At 36.5% G+C, this 23,892-nt stretch overlaps 1 protein-coding gene and 1 non-coding gene across 6 annotated transcripts; one reads left to right on the top strand and one right to left on the bottom strand.

Moving 5' to 3' along the window:
* Positions 1-4,530: 4,530 nt before the first annotated feature.
* LOC141671156 (plant intracellular Ras-group-related LRR protein 4-like) lies at positions 4,531-10,908 on the bottom strand. 5 transcript variants are annotated; one of them, XR_012554976.1, is made up of 6 exons: positions 10,088-10,908; positions 7,932-8,845; positions 7,654-7,849; positions 6,244-6,833; positions 5,737-5,848; positions 4,535-5,452 (listed from the first exon to the last, which is right to left on the bottom strand). XR_012554976.1 is itself a non-coding variant. In XM_074477288.1 (4 exons), exons 1-3 carry the CDS (start codon positions 10,698-10,700, stop codon positions 7,694-7,696), a joined length of 1,683 nt encoding a protein of 560 aa, XP_074333389.1. In that variant the 5' UTR covers positions 10,701-10,908; the 3' UTR covers positions 5,972-6,833; positions 7,654-7,693. The 5 variants fall into 5 exon arrangements, 1 of the variants encoding a protein (XP_074333389.1); XR_012554978.1 differs by having other exon boundaries at positions 4,536-5,452; positions 6,370-6,833; XR_012554975.1 differs by having other exon boundaries at positions 4,531-5,848.
* A 12,071-nt stretch (positions 10,909-22,979) lies between these two features.
* Positions 22,980-23,086, top strand: LOC141675513 (small nucleolar RNA R71). Its single transcript, XR_012556161.1, has one exon. It is a non-coding gene; the product is annotated as a small nucleolar RNA R71 (small nucleolar RNA).
* The last annotated feature ends 806 nt before the right edge of the window (positions 23,087-23,892 follow it).

Here is a 23,892-nt window from a genome sequence, read left to right as displayed (position 1 = left end):
GTATAGGGGCTGTGTTTAGGGATTATGTAGGGGTTATTTTGCACATGACTGGTGGCTCTCTAAGGTTTGAGGATCATAGGGAAAATGAGTTTTATGCACTATTGGAGGGTCTTAAGGAGGCCTATTACAAGGGATTTAAGAAGATCATTCTTGAGACTGATCATGTAGATGCCTATTGGGAGTTGTACAATTTTACAGTGATTGGAGGAAGGCCTCAGTATGAGTATGTCATATGGCAGCTTAATCAGCGTAAGGATGATAAAAATTACAAATGTGAGCTTAGGTTGGTTGATAGAGAGGCTAATGAGTTAGCTGCGTATATAGATGAATATGGTGCTAATCACTGAGATCAAATGGTTATAATGGAAAAAGATTTCGAAAGAATTGAAGAGCTATAGTACTTGGACATGGGTTTGGGGAGCACTGCTCAAAGGTTTCGAGTAGTTAGAAAAAGTGAAATTGAGCCTGCAATCTTGGAAGATGAGGTGTTTGATCCTCATGAAGATGAGTTCCCTCAGGATGCGGAGGTTAATGCAGGTCAGGTTCAGGGTCTGGGCTTGGGTTTGCATGATAAAGAAGATGAGGTGGTTGAGAATGCTAGTGTGGCAGAATTGTTTGAGTTTGAGGTCATGGTGGGTTTGCCGGCGGCTGGAGCGTTGGGAGTCGATGGTGATGTCCAGGGAGTTGCTGAAGAAATGGAGTTTTGAAGCAGAAGAAGTTGAGTAGCAAGGTAGCTGCAGAAGAAGATTGGGAAGATGAAGGCTGTTGGGGTATCCCAACAGCTGTTATTTAATTATTATTATTAAGTTTTATTAAGAATAGTTATGATATTTTATTGGTTTTAAAATTAGTAAGTTAAGTTTGTGGTGGTTTAGTAGAATTAAGATAGAATGAATTATGTGCTAGCCCTTTTCCAATTGGGCTAGTTTATATAAGTTGGTTTGGGCTTGTCCCTTTAATATATTTGCTTTTCAAAAAAAAAATGTTAGTGTCATTTAATAGTGAGATAATTTATTTAATTTTAAACATAAAATACCGGATTATTTATGGAGGTAATTTTTATAAATTAATTTTAAATATAAGTTCAAACATAATACATTAAAAAATCATTACCTTACATATTAATAATTTCAATGTTTAAAAATATATTTTAAACTTTTTTTAAATGAATTAAAGTATGCATATCCCTATATATATTTATTTTAAAATTTACTGAAAAGAGAATAACACATGCACACATATAATTACACACACATACATAGGTCATGATTACAAAGAGTCGGTATACTTCAACTGAATTAGAAAACATAATTGACCCAATTTTTTTAAAAAACACTTGAAATAATCCAGCTTAATTTGAGTCCGAAATTTCTCCTTTTTTTGAAAAAAAATCGCCATTTGGCTATGTGAGTCGATTCATTATGTAAGTTTAGTCAATTTAAATTACAAGTCTGACAAAGACATTTGATCAATAAGACGGGATGTTTTATATCAAGAAAATGTGTTTGATATTTTTTATGAGATCAATTCAAAAATCATAAACACTGCATTACGAAATATTTCTAGAAAATAGTTTGTACCTCGCATGTGTGCTAATTTCATACAATATAGCTACTGATCCAAGTACTAATAATTATGTTGGTTCTAATTTATGTTGAATAAACTTAACAAGCATCAATTAAACACGTTCTTATTGTTGATAGGAAATTTTTCATTTAAACTATATAGCATATAAAAAAGGTTAATTTTGGAAATATAAGTCCAAATATAATCTTGAAAAATCTTCAAGAAATTATATTCAAAGTTAAAAATAAATGATCATAGTTTATGTTTAGAGTATTATTTATTAGTAATGGTTTGAAAAGTAGTGATTATATTACTGCCCCATTCCAAAATACCATAGGTTTGAAGATTTTTTATCACATCATGCATCTTTACATTCAATGCAAACTTATGAACAAAAAAATTATCCTCTAGTCTTTATAATTATCCGAGAGAATTGCATTTTGCACCCCTTATATTTGGTCAAAACTCAATTTTGTATACATATTTTCATAAATTGCAGTTTGCATCCCCCTACTTTGAAATCCGCTTCAAGTTGCACCCTTTTTGTCAAATTTTGTCAATTTTTTTGCCCAAATTATTATCTTCAACAACATATATAATCTATTATTGAAGATAAAAGATGAGATATATTGTTGGAGACAACAATTAAGGCTAAAAAATTAGGCAAACAGGGTTCATGTTGAAGCGAATTTCAAAGTAGGGGGATGCAAACTGCAATTTATGAAAATAGGTATACAAAATTGAGTTTTGACCAAATATAAGGGGTGCAAAATGCAATTCGTACCACATTTTCGTAAATATAAGTTCAAATATAATACATTAAAAAATCATTACCTTACTTATTATTAATTTCTATGTTTAAAAATATGCTTTAAACCTTTTTTTTATCAGAATTAAAATATACAAATCCTTATATATATTTATTTTAAAATTTACTGAAAAGAGAATCACAAACATACATAGGTTATACCTCCAAAGAGTCGGTGTACTTCATCTGAATTAGAAAACATAATTGATCCAATATTTTTAAAAGAGTACTTGAAATCTTTTAGCTTAATTTGATTTCGGAATTTTATTTTTTTTAAAAAAATATTCGTCATTTAGCTATGTGAACCGATTCATTACATAAGTTTAGTGAAATTAAATTACAAGTCTGACGAAGACATCTGATCAATAAGACGGGATGTTTTATATCAATAAAATGTATTTGATATTTCTTTTATAAGATCAATTCAACTAATATGTATTAAATTTACTAACTTGAACAAAAATGGGTTATTTTATGGACTTGACATACATGAAATTTGACATAAGTCGTCACAAAATTTGTTGATTACCCAAAATTTAAAGATGTGTGCTTGCCGGCAGAAGTTATAAACCGAGTCGATTTCGATGTATTCTCTAACCTATCAGATCGATAAAAGGGTTCGGGGTTGAAAATAAAGAAATATTATTATTGAATTAATATATGGAAAAAGGTTGAAATCATTCGCGAATTAAAGTCGACAACGATTAGAATAACGCTATATTAATCTCTATACTAGAAAACAATCTACGTCTGACCTATATCAATACGGCCAACATTATAACATATTCTAAAATATATATATATATCTCATTCGACAAACCTATATTGTTAACTACATGTCGCTGCCATGAATATAATATACTTGTACCAACACTTTAATAAGAGATCACTAAAATTGGACGGAGATATTGTCAATTCAAAATGCAACAAGTTTCAATTATCTTACTTTCATAAATATTGGACCTACACAAATTACAATTAGTATCGACATATTTTTTTACCAAAAATCACATATACCCAAAATATCCATTATGACCAGAATCATCAAAACCTGAAAAGAAAAAATTATAAACAGTGCACAATATTTCATCACTTAATGTTGCTTCGAGTGATATTTTCCGTACATTTCAAATAAATTATAATGTACTATACATTTTATTTTCTACCAAAACCTCTGCAAATTGAAATTTAAAAATCATATACTCTGCATCAAGAAATATTTCTAGAAAATAGGTTGTGCTTCGCACGGGTAATTATGCTAGTTTCATACAATATAACTACTGGTCCCAGTACTAATAATTATGTTGGTTCTTGTTCTAATTTATGTTGAATAAACTTAACAAGATTAAAAGCGTTTTTATTGTTAATAAGAAATTTTTCATTTATACTATATATAGCATATCATGTTGAAAAAAGTTAATTTTGGAAATATAAGTTCAAAAATAATCTTGAAAACTCTTCAAGAAATTATATTCAAAGTTAAAAATGAAAAATTATAGTTTATTTTTAGAGTATTATTTATTAGTACTAGTTTGAAAGGTAGTGAGTATATTACTGCCCCATTCCAAAATACTATAGCCGGCAATTTCATACACGACACGAAAATGATACGAAAATAACAAGTTTGGGTTGACATTTGTTGTACACGAACACAAAAGTACACGGGTCGGTTTTGGATTTACCCTTAGGTACACGGCACGAAAAGAAAGTACACGAAATAAATAAATAAATATATTTATCATAATTATATTAATACATATATCTTACAATAATATTTTACATATAATTTTTACGAAAAATAGATTCAAATTTAAATTTCACAAGATTTGACGGCACTTAAGGTTGTATGACTTATTGATTTAAATATAAATATAAAATTTATCTTTATTTTTATTACTAATTTTAAGTTACACGAAACACGATACGAATCCCATGAAGGTACACGAATACGAAACGAATTATTAACGGTTTGGGTTTGATTTAAACATTTATGACACGAAACACAAAAATACACGACACGAAAGTATACGAAATAAATAAATTGCCGGCTCTACAAAATACCATATTTTTTAAGATTTTTTTATCACAATCTTTACATTCAATGCAAACTTATAAACAAAAAAATTATCCTCTCATTTTAATAATTATCCGTACCACTTTACTTAAATAAAAATAAAACTTGAAACTTCAAGTACAGTTAACTATTTTTTTAATATGGATTTTTTCCAAAAAAAAATTTTGAAATAAGTTGGATGAAGCATCACTTGAAGATGCTAAGTAATTAGAACAAGTAATTTAATAAAGTTATATTTCTATTGTATGTGATGGTGACCATGGTGTGGCCTGGCCCTTCTCTATAAAATTTATAGCTAGTCAAACAAATAACCCTTTGTGAACGAACTTCTGAAACCGCGAAAAGGAAAGTTTGGCAAATGCAAAGGTTAAAATTTATCAAAAAGTCAGAATGGACAAAAGTTGCAAAAATCGTCAATAATTAATTTAGATGATGAAATATTAGTTAAGTTCAAATTTCAAACTATATTTGGGAGTAATAAAAGGGCTGTCTTAGTATCACTATCCAATCCACGAGATGCCACCCATCTTTACCATATTCGCAGATCCTTGGTGCATCGTCGAATAATCAGGAGTCAGGTTTAGATAAAAAAAATTGTTCAGAGGAATGTTGAAGCAATGAGAACAAGAACTCTGAACAACTTTCGGATTTTCCTGACTTCAACTGGGAAACATTTGAAGCATTTTTGACTTGTCAAGATATAGAAAGTATAGCAAGTGGGTACCTGGACAGATGGTGATTGTAGCGAAACCGAAGCTAAAAGCAGTTTATATGAAAGTGATAACAGCATGCAACCACTAATCATTTTCTCAGCCTGGCCTTGTTCTGGTGTTGAGAGTGATACCAGGGTTGTCATAACACCACCGTGTCCCATCCACACGTTTCACAAAATTCACAGATCCCAGGTTTTGTGGAATATGCAGCATCCCGGAGAGATGATTGGGAATCGAGTTCAGACAAATGAATTGGTGAGTTGAATGTTCAAGGGAGGAGAGACGGGAAATCTGTAGAAAAAGCATTGGATTGGTCTCGTGCTTACTGGAATTGGGATTATATTCAAGCATTTAAAACCTCTGGAACAAATGAAATGCAGGGTGCTAAATATCCTAAAGAGATTGATAGTATAGTTAGTGGTACAAACACAGATGGTTGCAGCGAAAATGAAGCTACAAGCCGTGTTTATGAAAGCGATAACACTGTGCAAAGACCAGGATTCTCTTTCTCTGAGAATGGGGAAGGGATAAAAAGGAATTCCTGGGAAGATATTGGTTCAGCAAGAAAACAGTACCGAAGTATTTCAGGAGCATCCCGAGCAGGAAATCAGAACGGGTCTTCTTTCACTGGTAAGGGGAACACTGAGGAGAAATTATATTCCGCTCCAGAGATCATTTTGAAAGAAGCTGACACAACGTGGCTGATCAGAGAGGTAACATGACCATTTGTTTTGCAAAATAAACAACAAACACGCATATTGTACTAGATATACAAGTGCTCATAACAATTATACCTTATTCTGCACTCGATTAAAGTGGAAGTTGATTTTTAGTTTCATTAATTACACAATAGAGGCTCAAACATCAGAAATTGCATCAATAAGAGAGGAGGAATCTGAAAAACATATCAGTCATACTTACGAGAGTCTTACCCAGCATTTTGGGAGACCACTAGATGATGCAAGAAAGAGCTTTGGCGGTAATTACTATTTTCTTGCACCCGACTCTATTTGTGCATTTAACTACTACTGAAATACTATTAGATAAGTTTTGGTGGTTAACTATACTTACTATGTACTCACTTTTAGTTAGTCGAACTGCATTCAAAGCAATGTGTAGAGATGTTGGTATTATGAGGTGGAATTATGGCAAGAGAAACATGGGCCGCAGTTCCTCTGAGACCAGGAGAAACATAAGTGAAGAGGTACCTGGTAAAAGCAACTTTTCTTCGGGCGCGCCCCCTGTGCAGTTTGCACCTGTTGTTGCTCATACAAGACAGAACTTGAAAAAGATATTAGTGAAGGCCACATATAACGATGCTCACATAAGGTTTAGGCTAACTGATTCCTCAGGAATATCTGAGTTAAAAGAGAATGTGATTAAGAGGCTGCACCTGGAGAGAAATGCTTTCACAATCATATATCAAGATGATGAGGGTGAATGGATTATAATTGCTTGTGATGAGGACGTGCAGGAATGTATAGAAATCTCAAGGATTTCAAAGACAACAATAATTAAGATGTTGATTGACCGGCATGTTGATTACCGTGCACCATGAAAAACAGACGGCTCCACTATCTTTTTCTCTTTACTCTCTAGAAACTTTTGTTTGCATTGTTCATTTGAGTGATCGATTATTTGCTTGCTGTCTTTGTCCAGCAGCTTTCCTTTCCTGTAAATTGAATGGTTCCAAACACAGACCTCAGTCAAGTTCTACATTGATAAGGTATAGTGTTTTATGATTGATGTCATAATTTTACTGATGTAATACTATATTCCGGTGTTGGTAAGCTACTCATCATGAACTCAGAAACAATAATTTAGATCAAAATTAATATTTAGCAGAATACTTACTTTAGTTCGAAAATTAAAATTTTAACTATAACTTTTACAAGTATCATACATGTGGAAGTTGTCTTCTACATGTCACCAGAACTTTCACCATGAAACACCTACACCTATCAAAACCTTAGTGATTTTAGCGCAAGTCAGCAATTTTCAAAGGGCCGGATGTTTCTAAAACAGCCAAAATTCAGTAAATCAAGGATTGATCAAGTCTAAGATTGATCCATAATGAAAGGAGGTACACTTGCTGAGCTAAATAACTTACAAAATGCTACGTGAAATGGCTTCTTGGTGTCAGAGGCCGGAATGGAGGTAGAAGTTCAAGAATTGGGCCATATGTCCTACACTTTCCTCTTACTGCTTTGGTGTACATGGGTTTCAGAGTGAGCTCAGGTTGGTTTGGTTAAGCCCCATCTCTTTAAATCACTAGGGTGTAGACAAGTAGGTGTTGTATGAATTGTCAACTAACAATTTTAATGATGCATATGGGAAGACCCTGTGCAAGGGTCAAGGGGTGTTTCTGTATGTGTCCTAGCTCAACTCCCCGGGTCTATGTTTTTTCCATTAAAGTATGCTTTTTTTAAAAACAAAAAAAAAAAACAAAAAACTCAAATGTTACAAGTCCACCTAGTCACCAAAAAGCTTACATAAGCAACAAGAAGAATAAACTTGGACAAAAGTATCTTCTTAGGTTATTGCATCTACGCCACTGCCACTGCCATTCCGCTTCCTTTTGTTAGATCCCGACAAGAAGCACATAGAAGCCCAAGATTTCTTTTGCTTGACAGGTTGTGACTTAACATCCCTCTTTGAAATAAGTTCAGCCATGTACTGAACAACAGCCTGGGGAAAATTTAACATTTGTTAAAATTGCACTGAAATAATGAATAAAGTTGTGTAAAAATAACAAAATCAATTAAATTACCTGTGCCCCCATTGCAGTTACACTTCTTGGCGGCACTTCTAGAGGATTTCCTTCCACGTTTAATACTCGTAACTTGGACAGCATACTAAAGGAATCTGGTAGGACTCTTATCTGGTTATTGCTCATATCCAACTCTTCTAACTCCTCAAGATTCCCTATGGACCTTGGAAGATAATGCAGATCAGCAAAATTGTTGCTTATGTTCATTTTTATGAGTGTGGTGGCTAAACATAAGCTCTCAGGCACAGATTCTAGCTCATTGAAACTTAAATCAAGCTCCCTCAAGCTTGTCAGAGATGCCATCGTTGTTGGCAACCTACTGACATTATTATAACGCAAAGACAAAACTTCCAGGGATATGATCCGTCCAACAGCTTCAGGTAGGGCTTTAAGCCGGTTATAATCTGCTCGGAGTTCCTTCAGTGAGGAACAATTGCCTATAGTATGTGGAATTTCTTCAATATTGTTGGTCTCAACATCCAAAAATTTTAGGCTAACTAGTGACCCAATTGACTCTGGAAGTACATGCACATGATTTGCACTCAAGTCTAGCTCTTCAAGCCGAACCAATCTACCTAAGGTAGAGGGTAGAGATGCCAACTGATTCCCTCTGAAGTCGAGAGTAACCAGGCTAAGAATATCACCTAAGGTATCTGGGAGTTCACTTATTTTATTTGAATGCAAATCTAACTTTGTCAGTGATGAAAGCCCTCCTATTGTGGCCGGTAAGGCCAAAATCCTGTTTTCTGACAAATCCAGTGTGATCAAACTTGACAGTTTTCCAATTGAATCTGGCAACCATTCTATTTTATCCATCAATTTGCCCCGCAGATTCAGATCCCGAGTCTCTTTTTTGGAAGACACTTCAATTAAATTGGCAAGCTTTATAAGACTCAATTTTTCACCATCATTACCTTTAAGAAAAAAAAGAAGGAAAGAGAAAGACAGTAAGAGAATCAGCATCAATATTTCAAACCATAAACTTTTCTGACATTCCAATTGAAGGTTAATCACGTTTTATATTAAATTCCACACCATGGAAACACGATTAACCAGAAAGTATAAATTAGCTTACAGGTAGGGTCCTGGCCCATATACAAAATTTATGGAACAGTCAGGGAAAATTGATCTATTACTGTTTGCATGTTTCAAATTAATTAACACTTTTCTACTGTCCTAAAACAATTACATATATTTACACCATCTAAAACGTCCTTTATGTCCATACATTTAGACAATCGTTGGCAAAAAAATTTATAAGACAGTATGTAAAAGTTATAGTTTTTTCCCGCTAAACATGTAAAAATTATAGTTTAAACCAATATCTTATAAATTTATTATCTATCGTAAAAAAGTCCAGATACTAAGAACTGCACCTAATTTATCTACTCTTTCTTTTGGTGGTTAATATGCTATTATAGGTTATCTGAATAGGTGAAAGGAAAGGAGAGGGCAGATTAATATCCTTGAGCTTTCTAGCACGTAGCACCACTGCCACTGCTTATGAAATCCTAGGAGATGCTAGTTCGATTTCACCCACCCAATCCCCTCTATTAAAATACTCCTATATAACTACCTAGAAATGAAGCGCATAGGTTAAATTTTTAATAATTTTAAGGTCATCCATATTACACAGAGGACTTGCTATAACTGCAAACAGTAATTTATTTATAGGTATTTAAACATTAACTTTTACCTAAATTAAAATGTTATATACATTATTTGTTTAATTTATATTATAAAATTAGATGAGTACATAACTAACCATGATGATATTAGAATATGTAATACAAGTCTCGTATTATCTCAATATGAAAACATTTATCATTTTTTTCTCAAAAAAAAGGGGAAAATATTCATTATTTACCCAAAATTAATATATTAGAATGACGTTAATATTTTTTTTTGACAGGAAGAATGATGTTAATATTAATTTCCTGGAATATAACAAATTTCACAACACAGCAAGCACATCTTAAAAATTACATATTCGATGATTCAATGTTATAAGAAAAGGACTATATTAGCATATGCCAAGAATAATTACAATCCCCACATCTATAAATGACAATGTTTTTGTAACAAGACATACTAGTTCAACCTAAATTATCATAAACACAATTCTAGTTATACAAACTAAAAAATTATAATTATACCTGTGCTAGTTACAGATTTCAAAGTAGAATCTACTATCATGGGAACCACACCATCCGCAGATCGTACTCCGCCTCCAACTCCATCCCTATAAACAGCAGATTTCGGCATACTGACATAACTGTCATCCCTCGTAAACAACTTAGAAGAACCATTAACACCCTCCTTCTCATACAAAAAACTCGAAGACGGCACCCCACTCGCCCGATAATCATTCAAAAACCCCTCAGACGACACCGAACCAGCACCCCGAAACTCCACCTTACTTCCCGAATCAACACACTCAGAAGCTCTCTGAATCAATTCATCAAACACCTGGTGTGCATTTTCAAGATCCAACAGTTTTAAAGCCTCTCTCTTATCTTCTTTACTTTCGAAAACCACCCAATTCCTCTGCATCTCTTGTAAGATCATAAACAATTCATCAGGAACTTGAGAACCCTTAACTTGCTTGGAAACAAACTCGAGTTTCGAATGTTCATCGGTTTCGATGTTTCGAATCAAAATCTTGGCAGCTTCAACTTCTTCAATTCCAGGTCTAGGTGGTAAAGATCTGTGAATTCTCATAATCTCTCTAACGACCTCGTCAACTGTTTTGGGACAAGAATTTTCCATTGTATTTGTGTTCGAGATCTTACACAGGTTAACAAAAAGGTATTTATACAAGTTAAGTTATATTGATTTATTAAGAGGTGTTTATATGCAGAAAGTCGGTTGAAAAAGAAAGGGTTTGATGACGAGGGTAATAGACTTTCCTATAATACTCTATTCCATCAAGAACATTCCTAAAACTTCTTTTTCCACTGATTGCTTGCTTTGGTTGTGGATCCCAACCCTGGGCTGCTGAACCAAATTTATCAAAAAATTAATTCTATCAATAATGTTAATATATTACTCCCTTCGTCTCAGTCATCTGTATATAAATGGTTTAGGCACACAAAAAACATAATAAAGTAATGTTACCTTTGTTAAAGTAATTGGATGCGAGAGAAAGAAAAAATATAATTTAGTGAAAAAGTAGTATAAAGTTAGGTAAAGTGGTGGGACTATTTTATATTTAATGAATAAAGTGAGTGTAGTGAAAGAAAATAGTGCATGTAGTTGATTTTTATATTATAAAATTTTTAATATTTTTGGTAAGTTTGAAATTTATAGAAATAAATGGGACATTCAAAAAAGAAAAGTGTATGAAATGAATGAAATAAAGAAAATATTATCTTTTTCTTCAATTATACTTTTGACACTCTTCTCATCAAAGTTTATGCCAACAATTAACATTCAAAGTTCTCAAACTTTTATATACGGAACTATTTCTTTATTAGGACGTATAACATAATAATATCCATTTTGGGAATGTGCCAAAATCTTGGCTACTTTGGTTGGCACACCTAAGAGGGTATCAAGAGGGGTGTCAAAGCCAAGCCATGTGAGATGATGTGGCTTGACACCCTTGTTAGCACTTCATTGGAGTTGAGGGATGTCATTGGAGTGTCAAATGACTTGGCATATTGCCAACTTGGGGTCCCAAAAGTTGGCATCCCAAAAAATAGGGTGTCAACTTCATTTGTGGTCCCAATGTGATCCTAATGGTGCATAAAATATCATTTCTCTAATATATTTCAATTAAGCATTTTTTATTGAGTTAATGAATTTGACATCTTGGGGTGCCAACCATTGGAGTGTTTTTTAAAGAAAAATGCTAAAATAATATGGAATAGAGAGAATTTAAAATATAATATTTTTACTTATATGGCGAAGTTGGTACCCTTTGAGGGGTGCCAACCATTGGAGTTGCTCTAAGCCTCCAATGAGTAGCCAACAAGAGTGCGATGTCACCACATGACGACACTCTTTTTGACACCCCTATTGGAGATACTCTAAGAAAGGCGATATATATTCGAAATGATTTCTCGACCTAACATATATACCCGGAATCATTATTATCTATACTATTTATATTATATTGTATTACGCTATAATAATTAAAATAAGATATAATTTGGTACCTTTTTTATTTGATTTATTTATCCTCAATCATGACCGTCGAACTTTTTAATCAAATTATAAGGATCAATAGATTTAAATAGTAAGAGAATACATCACCCAAGTTCCTGGGTTCGAATTTCGCCAATAACAAATATTTATATTATTTTTTATACCATACCCAAGTTCCCAAGTTAAATTAGCATTAAAAACAAATATTTGTATAATAATTTAAGGACATAAATACCTGTTTACATCGAAAGTCTTATTTAATTTTATTTAATTCTTATTTTATTATTTAGCACGAGTTATTATTGTATATTATGATGCATTAGTTCTTTAAATTATTGATTATATATATATGTCATGTATTCCACATAAAGGTTGTAATAATTTAAGTGAATATTTAAATGCACCGACTCTTGCATCGAATGGTTTTGGATCAATATATTATTTTTTTAAAACTTAGATTAAGGTAAAAGGAAAGAATGTTAAGGAAAGATGTTCTTTTTTTGAAAGAAAGGGAAAATGTTCTTAAACCTTATATTAATTTTGTTTAAAACTTATTACTTGATTTTATAGGTACTTTCTTTTTCAGCTAAAATTTTTAAGCAAACATCGAGTAGATAATTTTTATTCTTTATAATAACATCATATCTCCGATGATATAAATATGAAGAAACCAAATCAGTTTAAAACAAAGTTAATAATATTTAAATAATTATATATTTTCATATTTAATTACACATACTGAAATAAGTAATTTAATTTAAAAAAAACTCATTTTTTTGCTGTTTTTAACATATATAGAATTAATGAATGTAAAAAAAAAAAAAAAAAAAATGAAAATGTCATAGTCCAACACAACAATCAGTACATGAAAATACAAAGTAAAACTAGGTTTAACCGTGTTGGCACATGTTATAAGTTACTCTATACTATTATATAATAGACAAAACATTGAAATTTTGGTCGGTATAACGGTCTTTCGTTAATTTATATAATTACCCTTACTTCATGATTTCATTACTTTACCTGATTACCCTTACTTTAATAATTAAACCAATTATCCTTTTTAAGTAAAACACGGTACCTTTTTTATTTTCTTCGACTACAACACTTCTTTTTACAAAATTATAACGGCATTTCTAATTCAAATTAATATTAAAGTCAACTTATTCTAGCAATTTAAATTTTAATTCATATCAACTCTATATTATGTCGATTGTAATATGGATTGAAAATATATCCTAAAGACACATTAAATATCGCATTAATTACACTTGGGCTTCTTGTCTGAAGTCCGGTATATACCAGTATGTTCCGAACTTGTAGCAGACTCAAGACGGTCCATGTAGACAAGGCCCACCAGCAGAGGTCGTCAAGGACCACGAACACAAGTTGTTCACAGACTAGGCACAATGCGGCTAGAAGAGCAGAGACATGTGTCCTAAACGGACTCAAAGTTCTACATAGAAGGTTCTGGAGTTCCTTCCCCTCTAGGACTCATAATCACTATCTAAGTTGGAGACTTCTCCACCAAGTCTCCCAACACAAGTCTAACCTTAGACTTACCTATATATAAAGGGCTCTACCCCTCAACCTAGAACTATATTTTTGGCTTGATTCTCTACTACACAGAGATATGTAGGCATCTTACAAGGACCGATACTCCTAAATGCGAGAGCAACCATTAAAGCTTGAAACTCACAAACCCTAGCATTAATTACTAACGTACTCTAGTTTTGATTCCACAATATTTGGCACCGTCCGTGGGAAGACTACAACAACCATAGTAAACACATGGAGCAGAAATAATAGTGGAATAGACACTCCTATCTGTTAGGGCGAAAACACGCGCTAATATTCACGCAAGTATACGTGTTCGCAAGTAGTATAAGATATAAATCAGATTCGTTCTCACAGAGACTCAGACTAATTATGTTCAATTAAACCCACTCACCAATGTATGTTTACTTCTCAATGTTAAGACAATAACACTTAAATTTGTTAACTAATTATTAACTACAATTAACTACTAAAATTAACCACTCAATTAACACTTCGAATTAACAATATTAAAACACTCATGAGATCACAACTTCATTACCACTTCCTTCAATAGTCATTGTTATTACTCTTAGCATGCAACAGTGATGATATTAATCGAATAACACGAAACTGATAAAAGCCAAACTTTCATTGTACTAATACCATTCTACCAAACATCCACAATTAAGATAGAAGTTGAACAGGCATCAATTATGTTGAGTCTCTATATGTCTACAGAAATTGACAACATAATGAATTAAGCACAAGTTATTCCTTTTGATTACACAGGGCGAATAAAAAGGTTAGAGTTACCCACTAATCATACAACATCATACATGAACCTATGCTAGCATGGCAAGTTCTAAATCTCGAGATCCACAGTCGCTTCACAAGAGATTAACACCCTATCTTATATGTTCGCGACGCACATAAGACGAATACGCACAATCAATACTAGATATCATACAATCATCACACACTAAGGTATTAAGCAACTAACTAAAGAATTTCATAGTAAATCCGTTACGTCCCCATGATCACGATTAGCCCATAGTAGCACTTATCGTCATCATGGGTTCATATGAAAACATGATAAATAAACACAAGAGAATAATAACTAAACTAATTATATTAAACCAGCGTACGTCACAAGAGTAAGTAGGTTCAAAGCAAAGAAAACTAGCATCCAATGTTACAACGAAATAAAGAATCACAAGAAATTCGTTGTGGTGTGCTAAAACGGTCTTCTTCCTTATCTCCTTCGCTCCTCGATTAATACAATGATTCAACACCCGTGAAACGTCTATGAAATCTACTTATATAGAAGTCCCATAAAACTCAGATTACTCAGAAGTTGGAAGCCAAACAGAAATAGGAGTCTAAAATAAATATTAAAACTTCCCGATCCTGCGCGGCCGCTCAGCATAGCTGAGCGGGTGCTCAGCTTTCTGCGCGGCCGCTCAACATAGCTGAGCGGGCGCTCAAACCCCTACTGGAAAATATCTGATTTTTGCTCCGTTTCTTCGCTGTAATCTGCTCCTCTCTCCCCTCTCGCAATGCTAGACACATGCCAAGGCTTATTATTGATGATTACTCCCCCGAAATGCAACTATTACCCTGAAACGCACAAACACTTAAAAAAACGCATCAAATACACAAAATACTTGATTTCAAGACACCAACTTAAGCCATTTTAAGACGTTCTAAGTGGTATAAAATGCCACTTATCACACCCCCAAACTTAAATCGATGTTTGTCCTCAAGCGTCACAGACTCAAAAACAAATAAAAATATGCATGAATGCAATCTATATGAAATGCAGCGATCTCCCTTACTACGAACAAACCAACCAACTTACAACATCTCAACAAATGTAATTAGGCGACTAAAGATCAATCAAATCATGTCAACTAACATACAGCCAAAAACGTGGTGTGTGCAGATGCTTAACAGATATGCTCCAAAACTAAATCAATTATTATGACTCAACTATCATCAAGGCAATCACATGATTATACAAAGAATAAAAATTCTAGGCACAAAGTGACTTATAACACTACGAGAATCCTGGAGCTTATTACGGAATCATGCTTTTTATTAATAACAGTAATGCTTATTTGATCGTGCAATGGGTGAGGTCCACAAAAGACTTATACAATGGTATCCATGTAGCGAGCGTTAGGTTAGCGGATCCCAGACTCTAAAAGCCTTAGGTCACTAAGCACAAAGTCCCCTAAGAACTTAATAACTCGAATACCAAAGAGCCCACTCGTGATCAATTATGCAAAAACACATACTCTTTTTTTTTCTTTTTTCTTTTTTCTTTTTTTTCTATTTTTTCTTCTTTTTTTTTCAAAATTTCTGAGCAAGTGCGTTTTGCTCCATCTTGCTCAACCCTAGACTACTCGCATAACATACGAGCCGGCTACTAGCCAATTGACGCCTAGCCATAATTAGCAACAACTTCCATTTTTTACTCAATTTTTTCTTTTTCATGCCTTTATCACTAAGAACCTATTATAAAATTCTAAGCATAATAAATAGATTAACCTCTAAAACAATCAGATCATAACAACAATCTAGTCCTTAAGCATTCTCTAAGACTTAGTGAAAATACAAGTGCTTCTAGCATGCATATCAACCTACATGACTCAACATCACTTTAATGCTATCACTACACTCACATCAACATCACAAATCAGTCGGTAAATCATCGCAAAAGGGATCATGGTATAGGCATGAGCTACATGATATGATAAACAAATAAAGCTATAAAAAAAACTATATGGCAAAAAATTATGCAACTATATGAACTAACTATCATGAATATGCAGCTATATGACACACACACAAAATATTCCTTAACTACCACCCCCAAACTTAAAATCTTCACTGTCCCCAGTGAAGGTAGTAGAAAGGAAAACAGGGTATACCTACTCGGAGTCATCATCATCATCACCCTCAGTGGGTGGTGTATCAGGAGGCGGATATGCAGAGTCCTCACCAAAAACTGGCCATTGGATGTCAGCTCCAAGACCTCAAAAAGCAGTCCCTAGCGCAAGGGTGAGCTCCTGAGCAAACCTGCTCTGCGTCTCATACATAGCATCCATCCTCCGTGACAGCCTCCTATATTGGGCATCAGCCATCCCAGTATGTAAGATAGCTGTAGAGAAAACAGATTCATCTCAGGTCTTGAAGTAACCTCCTGAGCTCTCGAAGAACCAGCCTCATCACGCCTAGGCCTCGCCATAGTAGCACCTCATGCTGGACGCCCTCCTGGAAGATGATAACCCAGGCCATGCTCATCGGGCTCACCACCGGTCCACTCCTGCATCGTATTCAGAGTCCCGTAATCAATAGGAGCGGCCAGCAACTGCAACAGCTCATGAGACGGCCACTGAACTCCCACCGCTCGGCAAAGCTTAGTAACCGTGGATGCATAAGGGATGTTCATGTGCTTAGCTCCCCTCAAAAACTTCAGAATTCCTTGGTAGATGAACTCACCAAGGTCCACATAGTACTCCTCATTCAAAATTCCCCATAACAACTGTGCTCTCTCAACTGTGACCTCATGTGCATGCGAAGAAGGTAGAATATTAGCACAAATAAACGCATTCCATGCACGGGCATACCTGTTCATCGCGATCGCCGAAAAGTGACGATACTCATTAGTTCCAGTCTTGAAGGTCCACACTGTGCCCGGCCTACAGAGAGTAGCACAAATCAAATCCAAGTCAAAATCCTCAGCAGTTTTCTCGTTCCAGTTCTCTTCCATGGGCTTCCTCTCTCGCTGCCCAATCACACGGCGAATCGCCGCTAGATGATAATCCACCGTCATCCCCTGGACCACAGAAAACCCATTCTTCTCAGCCTTCGCATTCGCATAGAACTCGCGAACCACGCTCATCGGCACTGCTTCAGGTGACTCACAAAAAGCTATCCACCCCTTCTCAGCAATCATAGGTAACAACTCACCATCCCTCCCCGATCGTAAAAACCCCCTCTCCTTCAGAATCGGCTTCCCCAAAAGCCTAGTGTACTCCTCCTCCGCAGCCCTATCATTCAAACGAGGCCTCGTAGCAGTACCCCTCGAAGAATCAGCCGTAGGCACAGTGCTGCTGCTATCAATAGTCCTTGCTCTCTTGGGTGCCATTGAATCTGAATAAAAGTGCTTGCGAATTGTGTTTTTGTGTTTAGGAGAGAGTTTGAGTATAGAAGTTGTGTGGGAGATATATGGGATAAGTGTATGTATATATATAGGGAATGGATTAGGGTAGAATTTGATTAGGAGTGGGTTTATGGGTAAAAATCATGGGATAATGGGGAATAGGTCGTGGGTTTTATGGGATGAAATTTATGTTTTTATTTTCTAATTTTTTTTTATTTTTATTGAACTTAAAAAAAATTCATTCAGTCGACCCCTGAGCGGTCGCTCAGCAAAGCTGAGCGGGCGCTCAGCTTGTTGAGCAGTCACTCAGCAGAGCTGAGCGGGCGCTCAGGGGGTCACTGGAAAAAAACAATTCAGCCCGATTTTTCTGATTTTTTTGTGGTTTTGGATAGGTTATTAACTTCCAAGGGTTCCTGTAATAAAAAATCATGGGTTTCCTCCCACGCAGTGCTTCTTTTTCGTCATTAGCTTGACGTTGCGTACCTTCCTCAAGTTGACAATAAAATGGCACTAACCACTTCTCGGTTTGCCGTGTCCCCATAGTAGTGCTTCAAACGTTGACCATTAACCTTGAATGCTTGGTCCGGTTCATTCTCAAAAATCTCCACCGCTCCGTGTGGAAACACAGTTTTGACAATAAAAGGTCCAGACCACCTTGATTTTAACTTCCCAGGAAAAAGTTGGAGACGAGAGTTGAATAAGAGAACTTGTTGCCCCAGCATGAATAACATGGGATGTAGCTTCCTATCGTGCCACCTCTTCACCTTTTCCTTGTACATTTTGTTGTTCTCGTACGCTTGGAGTCGAAATTCATCAAGTTCATTAAGCTGAAGCATTCGCTTCTTTCCAGCTGCATCTAGATCCAGGTTCAACTTTTTCAACGCCCAATAGGCCTTATGCTCAAGCTCCGCAGGTAAATGACATCCCTTACCATACACCAGTTGAAACGGGGACATACCAAGTGGAGTTTTGTATGCTGTTCTGTAAGCCCAAACAACTTCATCGAGCTTTAAAGACCAATCCTTCCTTGACGGACAAACAACCTTCTCTAGAATGCGCTTGATCTCTCTGTTAGACACTTCCGCTTGATCATTTGTTTGCGGATGATAGGCAGTAGCAACTCGATGATTCACATTATAATGCTGCATCATAGAAGTGAACTTACGGTTGCAAAAATGTGACCCTTCATCACTTATGATTACCCGAGGCATTCCAAACCTAGTGAAAATCTGCTTATGAAGAAAATTCAACACTGCCTTTGCATCATTTGTCGGTAGAGCTTTGACTTCTACCCATTTTGAGACATAATCGACTGCCAGCAAGATGTACTGATTGTTGCAGGACGAGACAAAAGGCCCCATGAAATCGATTCCCCAAACATCAAAGACCTCGACTTTAAGCATCACATTTAACGACATCTCATCCCTTCTCGTCAAATTTCCCACTCGTTGGCAACGATCATACCTTAAAACAAACTGATGAGCATCCTTAAACAAAGTAGGCCAGAAAAAACCTGCTTGCAGAATACGAGCTGCCGTCTTCTCACCATCATAGTGTCCACTATAAACTGTGGAGTGGCAGTCTCATAATATCCCCTCCGTCTCACAGAACGGGATGCATCTCCTGATGATCTGGTCAGCTCCCTGTCTAAACAAATATGGTTCATCCCACATATACCACTTCAGCTCATGCAGAAACTTCTTCTTTTGAGCTGAGGTCAAATTAGGAGGCAAAATATTGCTGACAAGATAGTTTACAATATCTGCAAATCATGGCTCTTCCTCCTGAACTGCGAACAATTGCTCATCCGGAAAAGATTCGTTGATCAATGTCTTATCCTGTGAAGTAGACTCGGGATTCTCAAATCTAGAGAGATGGTCAGCTACTTGATTCTCAGTACCTTTCCGATCCTTGATCTCTAACTCAAATTCCTGTAGTAAGAGCACCCAACGAATGAGTCTCGGTTTCGAATCCTTCTTGGAAACCAAATAGCGAATGGTCGTATGATCAGTGAATACTGTCACTTTTGTCCCAAACAGATAAGATCGAAATTTCTCGAAACCAAAGATTATAGCTAAGAGCTCCTTCTCAGTAGTGGTGTAGTTCATTTGGGCCCCATTTGAGGTCTTGCTAGCATAGTAGACCACATGAAAGAGATTATTCTTGCGCTGCCCAAGAACTGTGCCTACCACATAATCACTCACATTACATATCATCTCAAAAGGCTCTGTCCAATCCGGTGATGTAATAACTGGCGCAGTGATTAAACTCTTCTTAAGAGTCTTGAATGCCGTCACACATTCATCATCAAATTTGAAAGGCACATCTTTCTCAAGCAAGTTGCACAGCGGCTTAGATATCCTCGAAAAGTCCTTGATGAAACACCGATAAAAACTCGCATGACCAAGAAAACTACGGATTCCTTTCACAGAAATAGGTGGTGGGAGATTTTCAATGACTCCCACCTTGGCTTTATCCACCTCAAGACTCTTGTTAGAGACCTTATGCCCAAGAATAATGCCTTCACGTACCATAAAATGACATTTTTCCCAATTGAGCACCAAATTAGTTTCCACACACCTTTTGAGCACGACACGGAGATTATTCAAACATTCATCATACGAGTGTCCAAAGACGGAGAAGTCGTCCATGAACACCTCGACATCATACATCTCTGAAAAGTGGCCGGTGCGCCACATAACCCAAACAAAACTCTGCGAAAAGCAAATGTGCCAAATGGACAAGTGAAGGTAGTCTTTTCTTGATCCTCTGGTGCAATACAAATCTGATTATACCCTGAGTAACCATCCAGAAGACAATAGTACTCATGACCAGCCAACCTGTCAAGCATCTGATCAATAAATGGAAGAGGGAAGTGATCCTTCCTCGTGGCCTTGTTCAACTTTCGGTAGTCCATGCATACTCTCCATCCTGTAACTGTTCGAGTGGGGATGAGCTTATTCTTCTCATTTGCTACCACAGTGATACCTCCTTTCTTAGGTACACATTGCACGGGGCTCACCCAAGAACTGTCAGAAATAGGATAAATGATGTCTACATCCAGCCATTTCAGAATTTTTTTCTTCACCACCTCCTTCATGATAGGATTAAGTCTGCATTGTTGCTCAACAGTGGGCTTACTACCCTCCTCTAGCAGAATCTTATGCATGCAATATGAAGGGCTGATCCCTTTGATGTCTGCTATGGTCCATCCAATAGCCGATTTGAATTCTCTCAAAATCCTTAAGAGCTTGTCCTCCTCACTACCTGAAAGGTCAGATGCAATAATAACAGGTAAAGTAGATGCATCACCTAAAAAAGCATACCTCAAGTGTTCAGGCAATGGCTTGAGCTCCAAGGTAGGTGCTTCCTCAATTGATGGTTTGAGCTTTCCTTCAGCATTCTTGAGGTCAGAATTACCAAGAGATTCAAACGACATGTCCAGCTTTCGCCTCCAGGGAGAAGCATTAAGATATTGTAATTGCTCGTTGCCATCTTCATCATCACTGTCAAAATCCCCCACTAAGGCCTTTTCTAATGCATCAGACATTAGTATATGATCGAGCTCTGAAGTAACCGCAGAATCAATCACATCCACTTTTAAGCACTCCTCATCTTCTGTAGGAAATTTCATTGCTTTGAATACATTGAAGGTCACATCCTGATCCTGCACCCGCATAGTAAGTTCACCTTTCTGCACATCTATCAAGGTACGGCCAGTAGCCAAGAAGGGTCTTCCCAAGATTATGGGAATCTTCTTATCTTCCTCAAAATCCAGAATAACAAAGTCTGCAGGAAAGAAGAGCTTATCCACCTTGACTAGCACATCCTCCACTATGCCCCTTGGGTAAGTAATAGAACGATCAGCCAATTGTAGAGACATGTAGGTGGGTTTTGGATCAGGAAAATCCAACTTTTTAAAGATCGACAACGGCATCCGATTGATGCTTGCTCCCAAATCACAAAGGCACTTGTCAAATGACAACTTGCCAATGGTGCAAGGAATGGTGAAGCTACCTGGATCTTTAAGCTTTGGAGGTAACTTTTGCTGCAGCACAGCGCTGCATTCTTTCGTTAGAGCATCGGTCTCAAGGTCATCCAATTTCACCTTCCTTGAAAGAATACTCTTCATAAACTTCGCATAACTAGGCATTTGCTCCAGAGCCTCAGCAAAAGGTATATTGATGTAAAGTTTCTTGAACACCTCCAGAAACTTACCGAACTGCTTATCTAGCTTTTGTTGTTGCAATCTCTTAGGGAAATGTGGTGGAGGATAGAGCTGTTTCTCCCCTGTATTACCCTCAGGCAGAGTGTGTTCAACAGTAGTCTTCCTTGGTTCCGCCGCTTTCTCCTTTTTCTTAGCTTCTTCATCTCTAACTTCAGCCTCTCCTTCTTTTGCCTTTTCAGCATCAGCAACTTTCCCAGACCGTAAGGTAATAGCCTTGACTTGCTCTTTAGCTTCCTTCCTGCCTGGTACTTCCGTGTCACTTGGAAGTGTTCCAGGTTGACGATTGAGCACTGCATTGGCTATTTGACCGATTTGATTTTCCAAGGTCTTGATAGAAACCGCCTGACTCTTGCACAACAGCTTAAGTTCCTCAAAATTAGCACTAGTGGATGCAGCTGCACTTCCCTGTTGAGGATATGATTGTCTTTGAGCATACTGTTGTGGTTGCTGGAATCCAGGTGGATTGAACTGTTTACTCACACCTTGCTGATATGGTGGCTGAATAGCATTTTGATTATTACCCCAACTGAAATTTGGATGATTTCTGTTGTTAGGATGATAAGTAGCTGGCACAGGCTGCTGTTGTCGTTGATAATTGTTCACATACTGAACAGATTCGTTGACAAGAGAACACTGATCCGTAGCATGAGAACCTGCACAAAGCTCACAGACCATAGCTATTTGATTGACTCCATAGGTAGCTAGAGAATCGACCTTCATAGACAGCGCTTGGAGCTGCACTGCAATAGCGGTGGCTGCATCGACTTCCAGAATACCTGCTACCTTCCCATGCATCATCCTCTGAGTTGGGTTTTGATGCTCAATTGCAGTCATAGTCTCAATAAGATTATAAGCCTCAGTATAGCTTTTGGTCCACAAGGCGCCTCCAGCTGCTGCATCGAGCATGGGCCGAGATTGGGCCCCCAAACCATTATAGAAACCAGTGATTACCATCCAATCGTGCATTCCATGATGTGGACACTTTCTCAACATTTCCTTGTAGCGTTCCCAAGCTTCGCACATAGATTCTGTAGGTTGCTGCACAAACTGAGTAAGAGCACTCCTCATAGCAGCAGTCTTTGCCATTGGGTAAAACTTCACCAGAAACTTTTGCGCAAGATCTTGCCAAGTAGTGATGGACCCAGCTGGTTCAGAATGTAACCAGTCCTTAGCTTTATCCCTCAGTGAGAATGGGAAAAGCCTCAGCTTGATAGCCTCATCAGTCACACCATTATATTTGAAAGTATTGCAGATCTCGACAAAATTCCTTATGTGCATGTTGGGGTCTTCAGTTGCAGCACCTCCAAAAGAAACAGAATTCTGCACCATCTGAATAGTGCCCAGCTTGATTTCAAAGGTGTTAGCTTGAATAGCCAGATGAAGAATACTTGACTGAATGTCATCAATTTTAGGCCGAGAGAAGTCCATAAGAGCTGGATCGGCCGGAACAATACGATCACCCATGATTACTGGTTCTTTCTGCTCACTTCCTGAATCCGAATCTTCAAAATCTATCTTCTCCGGAATATCAAGAACTTCGTCTGTCTCCTCAGCTGTATCCAAAGTCCTCTTGTAAGTACGAGAACGAGTTTGTATAAACGCTCGATAGAGTACCTGAAACACAACCGAAAACAATAAGTAACACGTCTTAATCACTGAGTCCTAACGACCAATGATGGTAAGTACATAAACTAAACAAATACGCCGAGTCCCCGGCAGCGGCGCCAAAAACTTTTTAGGGCGAAAACACGCGCTAATATTCACGCAAGTATACGCGTTCGCAAGTAGTATAAGATATAAATCAGATTCGTTCCCACAGAGACTCAGACTAATTATGTTCAATTAAACTCACTCACCAATGTATGTTTACTTCTCAA

The sequence above is a fragment of the Apium graveolens genome, chromosome 7 (genome assembly GCF_009905375.1).
Source record: "Apium graveolens cultivar Ventura chromosome 7, ASM990537v1, whole genome shotgun sequence".
NCBI lineage: Eukaryota > Viridiplantae > Streptophyta > Magnoliopsida > Apiales > Apiaceae > Apium > Apium graveolens.
This window is presented reverse-complemented; position numbering and strand designations above follow the sequence as displayed.

Coding starts and splice junctions, on each gene's coding strand:
- LOC141671156 (XM_074477288.1), bottom strand. CDS start 10,700: ATGGAAAATTCTTGTCCCAAAACAGTTGACGAGGTCGTTAGAGAGATT. Junction 8,846..10,087: donor GAAATCTGTAACTAGCACAG/GTATAATTATAA, acceptor TTTTTCTTAAAG/GTAATGATGGTGAAAAATTG. Junction 7,850..7,931: donor TAACTGCAATGGGGGCACAG/GTAATTTAATTG, acceptor AATTTTCCCCAG/GCTGTTGTTCAGTACATGGC.